Below are 14308 nucleotides of genomic sequence, written 5' to 3'. Positions count from 1 at the left end.
TCTATGGATAATGATATTGTTTATTTATCACAGTCACAAAGTGAAATCAAGATTTTTCATGGTTCATGTGAGTCCCAGCCCCTGTAGATCTTCCAATCTTCCCTTTTAGTTTGAAATCCCCTAAAATTACTCTAAATGGCCCCCAGAATAACATACCTTCCCCCACATGCAGATTCTATTTCTCTATTACAAGCAGCTGAACTGCTTTAAAGTGGCAGATTGTATTTTACTGCAGATGCATGCTATCAGAACTGAGTAGAACATTGGGAAAGGTGACTTGTTACTTGTCCTTTAATAATGTCCTGCAAGACAGAAATGAGGTTAATTTTTTGTTTGTTTGTTTTTGCAGGATTGGTGTCTTCTCTGGCTCTGCCTACTGGCCTCATCCTATACTAGAATTATATATACCTATACATTAGCATTCATGGTCTGTTCCATTTTCATACACTCCAGCAGCTGGCACTGAAAACAGACTGTGTGTTATTTACACTCCTGTACCTTAGCTAACTTCTATTTTATTTGTATCAATCTGATCTGTGTTAGTCCTGATTCCATTGCGGGCCCCAATGAGCCCCAAGTTCAGCCTACAACCTCGCTGGCAATTTCATCCAAAAGGGCCGTCTCTCGAGCTCTTTGCTCTATAAAGTCTGAACTCAGCTGCCAGATCTTCACAGTCCCAGTGCCGTCCCCGGCCGCTAAAAGTTGGCTTTGTGCATGATTAAATTCCAGGCAATAAACTGGCCTTCCACTGGCTGTCTGCTTTATGCACAGCGAGGGCTTCTGGAAGCTCTTAGCAAAGTCAACCAGCACCACCTCCCCTTGAAAGACAAAAGGAAAATCGTTACAGTTCTCTTTAGTGACGAATCAGCCCAAAATTAAATATATACCTATGCTCAGTAACAGGCCTGGACTGGGATTAAAAAAAGGCCCTGGCATTTTAAGTACACAGAGGTCCAAACAGCTCCCCCAGGCCTATTAAATAGTGACTGTCTATTGCAACTTACAGCAGCCCCTTCTGGCATTTGCCAGAACACACAGATCACCAGTCCGGGCCTGGTCAGTAATCTGGTCAGGCTCCCATTTGGAATTCTACACCAGCAGTGGGAAATATCCACATAGGATGCACATTGCTTACCATCACCTGAGGCTGCAGCAAACACTAAGGGGCGCACTGGGGACCATCGAATGCTGAAGAGATATTTCTGGGAGAGTTGTAAGGAAACTAGAGGTTTGGCTTGCAGCATGGAATACAGGTGAGCGTGTCCGTCTGTCCCAGCACTCAGGAAAAGGTTCCTAGAAAAAAAACAGTTAGGATCAGCACAGACTTAAAAAAAATAAAAAACAAGCAAGGCTTTGTGCATCTGTAATCCTCAGTGTCAGACTGGGCCGGTAGGACACTGGGGAAAAATCCAGCGGCCTCTCCTGACCACGGGCTGCCATCGGTGGGGTATTGGGGGCCCGGCCATGCTGCATTTAGTTGATTAGCCACCAGGCCCCCCCCCCGCTGTCAGTGAGCTGCGGACATCAGAAGTGAGGGATGGAGCTTGGATGCCTGCATCGTCTACCCTCTAAGTCCTGGTAAAGCTGCATGGGGATTAGATGGGATGGAAGGGAGTTCAAGTTTCACCCATGCAATCCCTGTATGGCTCTACCAGGACTTAAAATAAAATGACAAATGAGCACCCAGAAAGTTTTGTAGTAGAAAGAAGATGCAGGCACTCAAGCTCCTGCCCCTTTCCCAAGCCTGCAGCTCAATGACAGAGGGGGGACCCAGCTAATTAAGTAAGTGCAGCACTTCAGGGCCCCCCTTGGGGGTAAAGGTTCGGGACAGGAGGCACCTTGAGATGTCAGCCCCAGTGGCACCTAGGCACCCCAGTTCGACACTGGTAATCCTAGTAGCAAAGGTAATTCCAGATCATATGCTGGACCTCAAGTCAGACAAGCTCTGCTACATACCTATGGAAGGGAGAACAGGTGACGGAGTACACTGGGCCACCATGTGGAGAAAAGGTGAACTGCGCCGGTGCTCTCAGTGGAACAGAAGAGCCCATGTTGATTGGAGCCAGTGTCTGGACACTGGAAGAGCATTTCAACAAATACCCTCCTTCTACCCCAACAATAAACAGGCTTGGGTCAAAATGTGAATAGGAGAGGCATGTTACACCAACGGCGGTGTCCCCCCGTCCAGGCTGGAAAGATGTAAAAACTGTTAAAACCATTTGACCGGTGAATTATTATAAGTCAATTATCTGCGTGTGTTAAGTCAAATAAATGTGATATATATGGAGAATTAGAACCTTGTGTATCTTTGTGTTGCTAGGGATCTGCTGAGCTACCAGGGCGAAGCCATCCAATAATACCAGGTGCCCTTCTTTCTCCATCTGCCACACAAGGATCTTTCCATCGGAAGAGACACTGAAAACCTGGTGCCGGTGGCCTTGTGACTTCTCCTGCATCCAGCCAACCTTCCAAAGGAAAATCATGGATAATTGCTTTATTAAAGGCTTTAAGGGTGTGATTTACCTTCAGGGTAACTTTTAGTACATTACAGTATGGCCTATTCTTAGCTAGTTTTTAATTGGTTGTTGTTTTTTATATAGTTTATGTGGTTGTTGTTTTTTAGTATAGTTTTAATAGTTTATTAATTATTTGCCTTCCCCTTCTGACTCTTTCTAACTGTCATATTTGGGTCACTGACCCCGGCAGCCAAAAAACGATTGCTCTGTGAGGTTACAATTTTAATTTTTTTTTTTTTTTTACTTTTTATAGCTTATCTTTCTATTCAGGCCCTCTCTTATTCATATTCCAGTCTCCCATTCAAACCACAGTCTGGTGGCTAGGTAAAACTGGACCCTAGCAACCAGTTAGCTGTTGTAATTCCAAATAGGAGATCTGCTGAACAAAAAGCTAAATAATTCAAAAACCACAAATAATTAAAAAATGAAGACCAATTGCAAACTGTCTCAGAATTGCACTCTCTACATTATAATAAAACTTAATTTAAAAGTAAACAATCATTTAATAGATAGGTTGAATGAACCATACCTGATAGACTGCATCAGTATGAGTGTCTCCTACATGTCCCGTCCTTCCAATCAGGGGGTCATCTGTCCGACTTGTGTCCCACACCAGTACATCACCATTAAAGAGACCACCTTTAGAACAAATCAGTAAAATAAAAATTACATACTATGTGCTTTTTTATCTGCCTATTTGTGTTTAATGATTGCTCTGATGAAACAGTGACAGTGATGAAATAGTCTTCAATTCACCTTGTCGTTTCCTGCCTCCTGATAAAAAAGGTTTAACCTCATGGCTCATGTATCTCCCAAGATGGGAGAGAAAAGTAATTACATTCTTGGCGCACAATTCTTAAAAAAGTAGAGGCAATAAGGAAAAGTGGGCTAGAAGACATACCGGCAATAAGAGAAGGCTGTGAGGGGTGCCATGCCAGGCACATCACTGAACTCGGAACATCTAAAACAGTATCAGGGTTGTTTGCGTTGAAGCCTCTGCGATCCAGATTCCACGTGCACACGTAAGACTTTTCAGTGCTCCAGTCACCGTCACCGAACCTGAAATTGTTGTTAAAGAGAATTGAAGCAGCAGGTCTATATCACGCCCCCTTCGCCCACCCCCTCTCCCCCCTGAAGCTGCCATTAGGCACAGACCCTTAGAGTCTATATGGAGAACACAGCCCTGTACATAACTGCATACAGTGTATTCTATTGCTGTCAATAACCATGCTAAGTACCTTACCTGCCATATGAGCAGGCAATAATTGACCCAGTTGAATTCCAGGAAACGCTGGTGACCTGAAGTTGTTGCTCCAAAGCATCAGGGTACTGGAGGCTGTGTAGGCAGGTTACCTAGTTTGATAAAAACACAAATACTCTTGAGAGAATGGAAAGATGACAGCTTGGTCCTGGCCTGTATGGGGCCTCATTTTAACCCTCTGAGTGCTAAGTGATTTCCTAGGAGATGCTGGCCCTTTGTAACTTGAGTGACAGCACCACTCTATGTTTGAGCTTTATAAATATTTGCTAATAAAAGTAATGATAAACTAGAAATCAATTCCATGTCAGCACAACATTGTAAATGTGCCTTTTTTTGCACTCTGCATTCTGCTGTTCCTGAATGGTCTCAGGCCTCTACATGCTCCAAACACAGAAACCTGCAGTTAGCCCCTTAAATAAAGCGCTGCCTGCATCATTTTATCCAACAGGGGCAGGCAGGGGGAAGCATGTAAGTACCCCCTCCCTCCAGTTACCCTGTGCATCATTCAGAGAGGCAAATTAGGGAGCAGCAGGAGAGGCAGAATGCAACCTGGTCTGGCCTTGTCTGCACCTCCTGACACTGCATCTTGCCCACCCTTAGTGCTCTAGCAACTGCGCCCTGGGGAAATGTAAATAACACCTATATGTCAATCAACCAGTGATATATACTATCCAGGGATGCACTAAATCCAGGATTCAGTTCAGGATTCTTAGCAAGATTTGGATTAGGCTGAATCCACGCTCCTGGCAGAACTGAACCTGAATCCTTACTATCACATGACTTTTTGTCACATAAAAACAGAAGTTGAAAATTTTTCAGTTGCCTTTAACACTTACGTATCCTAATTTGCATATGCAAATTAGGATTCGGTTCGGTATTTGGCCAAATCTCTTACAAAGGATTCGGTGCATCCCTAATGGTATCCATGCCTATTCCAGGTCAGCCACATCCATGTAGAAAGCAACAACTACCATGGGCATATTGGCATTAGGGAAACTCTACAGGGGTCACAAATTTTAAAAGTAAAAACAGACATAATCCAAAGTTACATTAAAACATCTCCAAAGACCCTACACGTTTCATGCCCTAAGGGCACTCTGAATAAAGTCTTTTTTACTTTTAAAATTTGTGACCCCTGTGGAGTTTCCCGAGTGCCTATATGCCCATAGTGGTTGTAGCTTTCTGCACCCCATGCTGAGGGGCCGGTGCACCTGGGCCACCACTACTACTACTAGATGAGTGGCAGGGCCGGAACTAGGGATAGGCAGAAGAGCGCATTGATTAGGGGGCGCCAGTCATTAGCGGCGGGGGCAATGACCCATCGCATCGCGCACCCCCCCCCCCCCAACAAAGCACGGGGGGGCGTTGTGTCCGACCGGGTTGCCTAGGGTGCCCGGTCGGCTTGGCCCGCCCCTGGTGAGTGTTATGGTCATTTTGTGCCTTTATTTTTGGTTCTGCACCTACAGGTTTATCTGGCTGAATTTTTATTGATTTAGGTAAAGTTGCCCAGTGTGGAATAATCACTGAATGAATGAATTTGCCATACTGCCTATGTACTGTCAGAATGCATTAGATTTACCTGTTCATGTTGCTCCTCCCAATTCACTTCATACCCATCAAACGCGTGACTTTTCCAGTTTTTGTTCAGCTCCTTTATCATAATTCCTTCCACACGTTTCAGAAATTGGCCCAGATCAGGGTAGTCCAGAAGGGGACCGAGATCAACGTCCAAGGTTCTCTGATTGGCATTCAGCTCGGTCTGAGTGCCCATCTCACGAACATGGCAGGCTTGGTTAGATGCCTCCTTTGCCTTTAGGGAGATGGTCTGACAGCATCTCTGTAGAGAACAAATAAGTCATCAGCAGTGGACGAGGACCCCACAATTGCTGGGTACTTGGGTGGGCGGAACAAAGAAGGCCCCAGGGTATCAGTATTAGTTTAGGAAATGATGTCATACAAATGACACCATCAGCCTATATAGCCCATAGGTGACCCACTGGCTGTAATGTAACTGATGATAGAGATGCAGGGGGATTGACCTAAATGGGGGTCGGTGGAAGAGATAGAGAAGAGGGGCCCTACAACACAATAAACATTTATTTACTGCCCACCTACCCAAGTGATGCAAGGGGGGCATGGAAATACCCTCTCTGCTCCAGCTTATGACAGGGTACGTCGCCCATTACTTATACGCGTACAGGACAGGGACATGGAGGTGGTACAGTCACTTTACTAGCCCATAGCCCAGGTCGGTACCACTTACCGACTCACAGCGGGACTCCTGGGACTTCCGCCATGCAGACTCTACTGTTACCTCCTCCAGCACCGCATCAGAAAACATCTTACTGTCAGCAAAACTCCCGCTGTCACATCTCTATTCTATACGCACCCTGCTGTTACCATGCCAACCGCAAGCTTCCGGCGGCGCATTATTTGACGTTCAACCCACATGAGATATAACATTCGTGCTAAATTCTTGATTTCGGTGTATACACTCTGTATTCTATACAGAATTTGCAAATAAAACATAGCAGTTTTAACCAACAAGGATTTTGCGCATTTCTACTTCCAAAGAAAGCCGCCACCTCACCGAAAGTGTAAGCGCCATGTTTGAAATGGGCAGCGTACTTAATGACGTATATTAAATTGAAATATGTTGAACCCCCAGTCTGTCTAAAAAAGACACTGTCTCCTTCGTAACAAAATGAACCTAATTTAATACTTCGAAATTGAAAGTGTGATTTTAATGGGTTAGCTGCCAGCTACAAATATGGCGCCTAGTTAGAATGACCTTAGATCAAGCATTATGGGTAGCCAATAAAGCTGTCGCTGTCAGGGAGCTGTTATTAGTTTACGTGTAATAATGTAAAATAATATATCTGCCAAGAGCTTAAAATGGTATGTGTTTTCCTTCTGAGGCTAAATTCTTGTTAAAAGGCACGCTACAGAATTGATTAATTCTCTTCTGCAATGCTGTACAGTAGAAATGATCACAGCACTTTAGCATAGATGTCAAGAGGTTTACTGTATAATGCATTCATCCTTTAAAACACAAAATTCCCCCACCTTCCTTACTCACACAGTTTACATACTATTTGGGGGGGAAAATACTTGGCCCAACTAGGGTTGTCAGGCGTCTGGTGTTTCTAATAGGGACTAAGAACAACAGCAAGAAAAGGCCCCTGCCCCTTCTCCAAGAAGACAGTACTTTAACAAGTACTAGGGATGATGAGGGCCTGGCCCTAATGGCTATTGTGCTTGATGGCAAAGTGACTAATGTAGTGAACAGACCTAGACCTACAATCTGTAGATTTTGGCAAATGCCAGAAAGGCTGCTGTATGATGCCATATACCCCCCAACTGTCCACTTTCCGCGGGACTGTCCCGGTTTTTATAGCACATCCCGCTGTCCTGGATAGTTCAATGAATGTCCCGCATTTCCGTAATAGATTACGGAAATGCGGGACATTCATTGAACTATCTGGGACAGCAGGATGCGCTGGCTGAAGTCGGGCGCTCCTGCCCCCTGTGTGCGGCTCTTGCTTCTTATGCGCCTACTTTTGCGGCGGCGACAGGCCCTTTTATAAGGTTGTGTATGGGGGGTACTGTCTATGGGGGCAATTGGGGCCACTGTGTATGGGGGGTACTGTGTATGGGGGCAATTTGGGGCACTTTCTATGGGGGTATTGTGTATGTGGGTACTTTGTATGGGGGCTACTGTCTATGGGGTAAATTGGGGGCACTTTCTATGGGGGGTACTGTCTATTGGGCCATTGGGGGCACTGTGGGGGGCGTGGCCACAAAAGTGGGCATGGTCAAAATTGCTGCAGTGAGCGCGCCAAATATTTTTGTCCCTCTTTTCATTTTTCAAATGTTGGGAGGTATGGTCTCTGGCGGGGGTTGCTATGGCAGAGCTGTCAACCTGACAGCTATGATACTTGGGAAAACTGGGGCACGTCAGTGTGCTTCTGGAAGTGACATCACGCTTATGCGCAAAAATCACAGCTGAAGCTGGAAAAATTTTACCCATGCATGCGTCACTGATCACTTACTGCACATGCACGCCTATAATTTACTGCAGGAAAAATTGGGAGAATGCTGCTGGGGGACGGGAGAGCGGGGCAAGCCTTCAAAATCGGGCAACCCTCAAAGAAATAGGGGGAGGGTAGACAGCTCGGCTATGGGCCTCTGTGTACTTGAAATGCCAGGGCCTATTTTGAATCCCAGTCTGGGCCTGGTAGTGAAATACTTTGACAAGGAAAATATTCTAATATGAAATGAAATTAAAAAAAAGTGGTTTCACACTTATGTAGGGCATCAAAGAGGCAATAAAATACCAGCCATGTGGCAAACAGCTGTCATTGACTGAAGCAGAATATGTTTGAGAAAAAATAATGTGAATTAGGACCTAGTATTGAATACTCCCTGTGATACTAAGATAACGTTGTTTATCTTTAGATTTTCTCAAAAGTCACTTACATCATGTACCTATGGATTGGAAGAAAGTTGGTGTACTTTAATAACAATATTTAAAAAGGTATAACAATTTTTGCCTGAGAAATACAATCCTGTAAGCCTGACATCTCTTTTGGGCAAGCTATTTGAAGGTTTGTTAAGGGATCCCATTCAAGATTCTGTTCCAGAGAATTGCATTATAAGTAATAATGTAAGAATACATTTGGGATACAGTCATGCCAACAGTATTGCCTGGCATGGCAACATTTTGCTTTGTGTCCACAGACACCCTTAATTAATTCAATACACAACCAGGGACTGTGGAAGGTGACAACTTCATCAAGCTCATCAGACGAATGCGGAGCCAGCCATATGGGGAAACTGGGGCCATTGGCTTCTTTGATCTGTTGATCAAAAACAAGTCAGTTGTGGACCTAGAACAGCAGGGGGGGTACAGCTATGAGAAAATATAGATTATAGAAAGGGATCCATATCTCCTTGGCTTTAAGGTTCACATCCTCATAAATCACATATTGATTATGGGGAGGTCCCATGCTTCCCAATGATACCAAACAGGGACTGCCTATACCCACCAGTTAGGAGGGATAGTTTCTGGGGGACTGGTAGATGAGACACCCCTTATGTTTGGTATCATTTTGATCACCCACATATGGGTTAAAACAATCCCCTACTTTCATATTAATATTGGGTACTGGCAAGTACCAATATTATATGACAAGAAACTGGCATGAGAAGTACACCTCTCTACAGGGGAGGTCTTGTGACACGCCCCTGGGCACTCCCTTCTCATGCATACGGTAATGAGGGAGGAGCTATTTGGGGCGGTGGTGTGTTTGGGGGTGCTTGATGTTAGTCTAACCTGTGTGAAAGGTGACTGCGTGTAACCCCTTAGTTCCCCTACCCGCGTCTGGGACTGGCGTGTTCCTGACAGATACAGAAATATGCAGGCAAGTTAAACACATCATTGATAGAAAACAACCTTGGGGCACTTGTGGATAATACATGATTGACTAGGCAATGTCAGGCCAACAAGGTATTGTACTGTATTTAAAAGGGGTATAGATTAACTAGATGGGGAGGGGGGTCATACCCCCCCCCCCAACACTAAAAGGCGCTGTCTAGAATATGCAGTGCAGTGTTGATCTCGAAACCTAAAAGTATATTACAAACAGAGAAAGTCTAAAGAAGAGCTATTAAGTTGATAAAGGCTATTAAAATCTCAGTTATAAGGAAAGATTGGCTAAAACGAAGATGTTTATGCCGGAGAAGAAGAGTTTAAGGAGTGATACGATTACTCTGTATAAATATTTAAAGGGGAAGGAAAGGCATTTTGGCATTTTACTGTGAATAGATTAGCCCCATTAGTGCAAGCTAGAATTCTATATTTATTCTGCAGAAAGCTTTATCATACCTGAGTGAACAGCACTAGAAGCTCCCCTTTGTTTGTGTTAGATAGCAGCTGCCATTTTAGCTTGGTATCAGTGGCTTCTGTACTGCAGCTCTAGTTGCTGGTAGCTCAGATAATACAGGGATAGGAGCAAATTCTGACGGGTGGGGGAGCAAATTCCGGTGGGAGGAGGAGCAGAAGGGAGGGGTAGAAGGGGAGAAGGATAGAGAAGCAATCTGAGCAGACTTCTGCCGATGCCCTGAAATATTTTTCTGAGAGAATAAAGTCTGACACAGAAGAACATGTGTACACAAAAGAAGAAAAGGAATCCTGTGTTTGTTTTAATAGAGGATAATAGTGCAGTGTTTCTGTGAGTGCTTATGGCTGTATTTACATAGACCTTTCTGATAAAGCTTACTTAGTTTTTACCTTCCTTCTCCTTTAAGGGGACCACACAATAACCGCTTGGATGCTTTTTTCACCAGTAGATCATTCCAGCAGACACATGGCCATCCATTCAGATTAGAAGAAAGAAGGTTTCATTTTAAGATGCGATGAGGACTGTACATTTGTAGAACTCTCTCCTCAAGGCTGTTGTATTGGCAGATTCATTAGATAGTTGCAAAAAAGTATTGAATCTGGCTGGGTTACCCCAGGGCCCACCGCTGCAAAGCTCCACCCCAAGCTACGGCCACTCCCGCGCTGCTTACTGTGAAAATATAAAGATGGCCGTGCCTTCCACTTGGAGGCATCTTTATCCAACCCCATCTAATATGTTAGTATGTGTAACCATATGTGTGCACTAAATGCTGGGTTGGATCCGCTGGGGGGCAATGGTTGCAACTCTTTAGTTCCAATCGTGTGTGTTAAATGCAGGGTAAACCATGGGGGCATGGGTTTGATTCAACAATGTAGGATAAGTGGGCTCCAATTGGTACCAGCAAGTCATGTGACCCCCCCCCCCCCCCGTAAGTGCATTTGTACCCTAACCTGCAGAATAGAGAATACCTTAAATTGCCTTATGAATAAAGCACTTCCTGCACTGAGCTGGGAGGAAGCATGTATGCGACTCCCCTCCTGTCCCTAACATGCACTTTATTCAGAGGCATGGTAGGGAGTGATGCCAGGCATAGGGTGGAAAGGAGCCCTATGCAGAACTGCCTAAGGCCACGATACACACCTAGCACAGGATTTGAATCCGCCGTCATATGAAGACAGCAGCAATGCCATAAATCCAAAGTTAACAAGCAACAAAAGGCGTGATCTTGCACCCCTTAGGCCCACCTTGCACATAATAAGCAAAATTGTAGGTCCCCTGTGACCCCACTACATAGGGTTGCCACCTCTGCCGGCTAATAAATCCGGGCACGGGGCAGGGGTGACATCATGGGGGGGCAGGAAGGAGGTAGGACTGTGATGTCACAGGGGCCTATTGCAGATCGCTGTGTCATTGTTACTGAGTCATGCCCGGTTTTCCCAATTCCGGGCAGGAGGTTTTGACCCGGACAGCCCTTCTGAAACAGTCAAAACTGGACAGGTGGCACCTCTACCTCCACAGAGGAAGCAGAATCCTGCTGGCAGTGGCATAACTACTCTGTGCTGGGCCCGCCTGCAAAGAAAATCTTCAAAGGGGCCCTGTGCAAACTTACCAGGGCGCCTGCCCTGATGCATCTCCCCACCCCCCACCCACACGCATATAAATCCCCACTCCCCTACCTCAGAGGCATGGAGTGGGGATTTATATGTAAAATAGAGGAAGCAGACCCCGCGGTCCAGGCCCCCTTGTCCCCCATCTGCTTCCTATATTGTTATGCCACTGCAGGCTGGCCCTTGGCTACAGGGGTCTGCTTCCTCAGTACTTACGCCACCATCTATACCCCTTGTTCTAGCTCAGTGGTAGTTTTCTATATAAACAACTACAGTGCTATTTCCCCTTTAACATATAAAATTGTGTTTGTATTTCCAATACGCCCCATCTTCCTCCTGGACCTCAGTGGCATTTATTCAGGAGGTGGGAACTATAAAGGCCAAATAGCACCCCCTAACTGCTTTAACAAACCTTGCATTGTGTTTAAACTATAAAGCCTCCCAAGCTGTGGAAACTTTGCCTCTATGTTTGGAACGAGCCCACCTATATATTATAATTTGCCTTTAACGGCCAACGAGGTGCTAAATATCCACAGCCAAATCTCAGCCATGCACTTTACAAAGCTAAATGGAATGTATTTACAGAACTACTAAATTCTGGAATGTCGGCATGAAATAATATCCAGTTCAGGCTGTTTTCTCTAGTTTCAGCATATTTAATCACCAACTTCTACCAATATTAAAACCATCTGACTGCTATTTAGTGTAGATGAACTGGGACGGGGGGTGGTCCAACACTGACTCATTTGATTTAAACAAAAAAAGCAACACAGTTTTAATATAGCGCCCCCCATGTCTCAATTGTCAGTATCCTAAAACTGACCCCCATTTGTCTTTTTTTTTCTGAATGACGTTCAACTGGACTTTTAGGAGTGGATATGATTTGCCCTCCAGACTGCCGCTGTTTCAAGTGATGACTGCCTGCAAGTAAGTGTACTGGCCCATGCAGGCACTGGGAAAATTCAATGTCCCCTTTTGATGATGATGCCAAAGCACCCCAAATCACCCCTCTGTGTCAAGCACATAGCTTACCTTGACTCACACTCAGCCCTCCTTTGCATCCAGTTCCACTTAATGTAGGGGCTTTGGGAGGTCTCATTCGCTCATTTGGTGCAACTGAACCTAACAAAAAATGAAGTAATGATCTTTCTTCCTAAGCCTGGTCCTACACCCCCCCCCCCCCCCTTTACTATCTCACTACATCAATGGCATGCTCATTAACCCTGTCAACTTCTCTCTCCTTCTCTGACTATATTAACACCACTGTTAAAAACCTGTAATTTTTTCTTACACAATATTCAGCCGGCTCAAAACCCCTTCCCCCCAGTCACACCTCCATCCCTTACCTAGTTGGAAGTCCTCGCTCTTCCACCGATTGGCTCTGCTGCACTGGGGACAGGCGGAAGATTTAAATCTCCAGTCCAATCCCCAGTGCAGATGCGGCTAGCAGGTGGCCTAAGCCACCTTTGTGGCCTACTCACAAATCAGGGCCTGACAATATTGCCAAAATCTGTCCCTTTCATTCAACCATAACAGCTATGATGCTCATGCATGCCCTCATCCTATCCCGACTAGACTACTGTAACCTGCTACTTACTGGCCTCCCCAACTCCAATCTTTCTCCTCCTCTCATCAAGGAGAGTTCAGACCCTTCCACTACTCAAGTCCTTATCTTGGCTTCCCTTTAAACAAAGAAATATTTACAAACTCCTTCTCTTAGGGCTGTGGCACACGGGGAGATTAGTTGCCCACGACAAATTTCCCTTGTCGTGGGCAACTAATCTCCCCAAAATGCCATCCCACCGGCGAGAATGTAAATTGCCGGTGGGATGGCATACATACACGCCGCCACGATTTCCCCGAAATGCCTTGAGAGGAAACTTCCGCAATTTCAGGGAAATACAAATATACAGAGAAGGAATGTTCTGGGCACACAATAAGCTGTACCCTCATACTGTACTGTCTAAGGGAAACAATATGGCACCTCCCTCCCATATGTATAAATACAAATATACAGAGAAGGAATGTTCTGGGCACACAATAAGCTGTACCCTCATACTGTACTGTCTAAGGGAAACAATATGGCACCTCCCTCCCATATGTATAAATACAAATATACAGAGAAGGAATGTTCTAGGCACACAATAAGCTATACCCTCATACTATACTGTCTAAGGGAAACAATATGGCACCTCCCTCACATATGTATAAATACAAATATACAGAGAAGGAATGTTCTAGGCACACAATAAGCTGTACCCCCATACTGTACTGTCTAAGGGAAACAATATGGCACCTACCTCCCATAGTTACAAATACAAATATACAGAGAAGGAATGTTCTGGGCACACAATAAGCTGTACCCTCCTACTCTACTGTCTCTAAGGGAAACAATATGGCACCTCCCTACCATATGTATAAATACAAATATACAGAGGAGGAATGTTCTGGGAACACAATTAGCTGTACCCTCATACTGTACTGTCTAAGGGAAACAATATGGCACCCCACTCCGCGCATGCACAAACTCGTGATCGCACATGCGCGGGGCTTTACACTGGCATACGGGGCAGTGGGGGAGAGGTCCCCATTGCTCTGTATGCTAGAAAAAGTTTAAAATTTTGCTGCGGGGGGGCGGCATGCCGCCCCCAAATTTGTGGCGCCCTAGGCCTGGGCCTTTCCACAAATCCGGGCCTGATGGCACCTCTCTCCCATATGTATAAATACAAATATACAGAGAAGGAATGTTCTGGGCACACAATAAGCTTTACCCTCATACTGTACTGTCTAAGGGAAACACTATGGCACCTCCCTCCCATATGTATAAATACAAATATACAGAGAAGGAATGTTCTCGGAACACAATTAGCTGTACCCTCATACTGTACTGTCTAAGGCAGGCATCCCCAACCTTTTATACCCGTGAGCCACATTCAAATGGAAAAAGTGTTGGGGAGCAACACAAGCATGCAAACATTTCTTGGGGGTGCAAATAAGAGCTATAATTGGCTATTTGGTAGC

The 14308-nt window shown here is 45.1% G+C and overlaps 1 protein-coding gene across 2 annotated transcripts; it reads right to left on the bottom strand.

Annotated features, from left to right (window-relative positions):
- Positions 1 to 9742, bottom strand: wdr34 (WD repeat domain 34). Of its 2 annotated transcripts, NM_001006745.1 has the most exon segments (10): positions 3 to 818; positions 1136 to 1293; positions 1957 to 2189; positions 2298 to 2465; positions 3046 to 3155; positions 3418 to 3575; positions 3760 to 3869; positions 5357 to 5614; positions 9113 to 9177; positions 9665 to 9742. In NM_001006745.1, coding segments are annotated over 8 exon segments (1368 nt in total). In that variant the 5' UTR covers positions 5549 to 5614; positions 9113 to 9177; positions 9665 to 9742; the 3' UTR covers positions 3 to 579.
- Positions 9743 to 14308: the final 4566 nt, after the last annotated feature.

This window comes from Xenopus tropicalis, chromosome 8 (genome assembly GCF_000004195.4).
Source record: "Xenopus tropicalis strain Nigerian chromosome 8, UCB_Xtro_10.0, whole genome shotgun sequence".
NCBI lineage: Eukaryota > Metazoa > Chordata > Amphibia > Anura > Pipidae > Xenopus > Xenopus tropicalis.
Note: the sequence above shows the minus strand (reverse complement) of the source record. Positions and strands in the feature narration are given on the sequence as shown.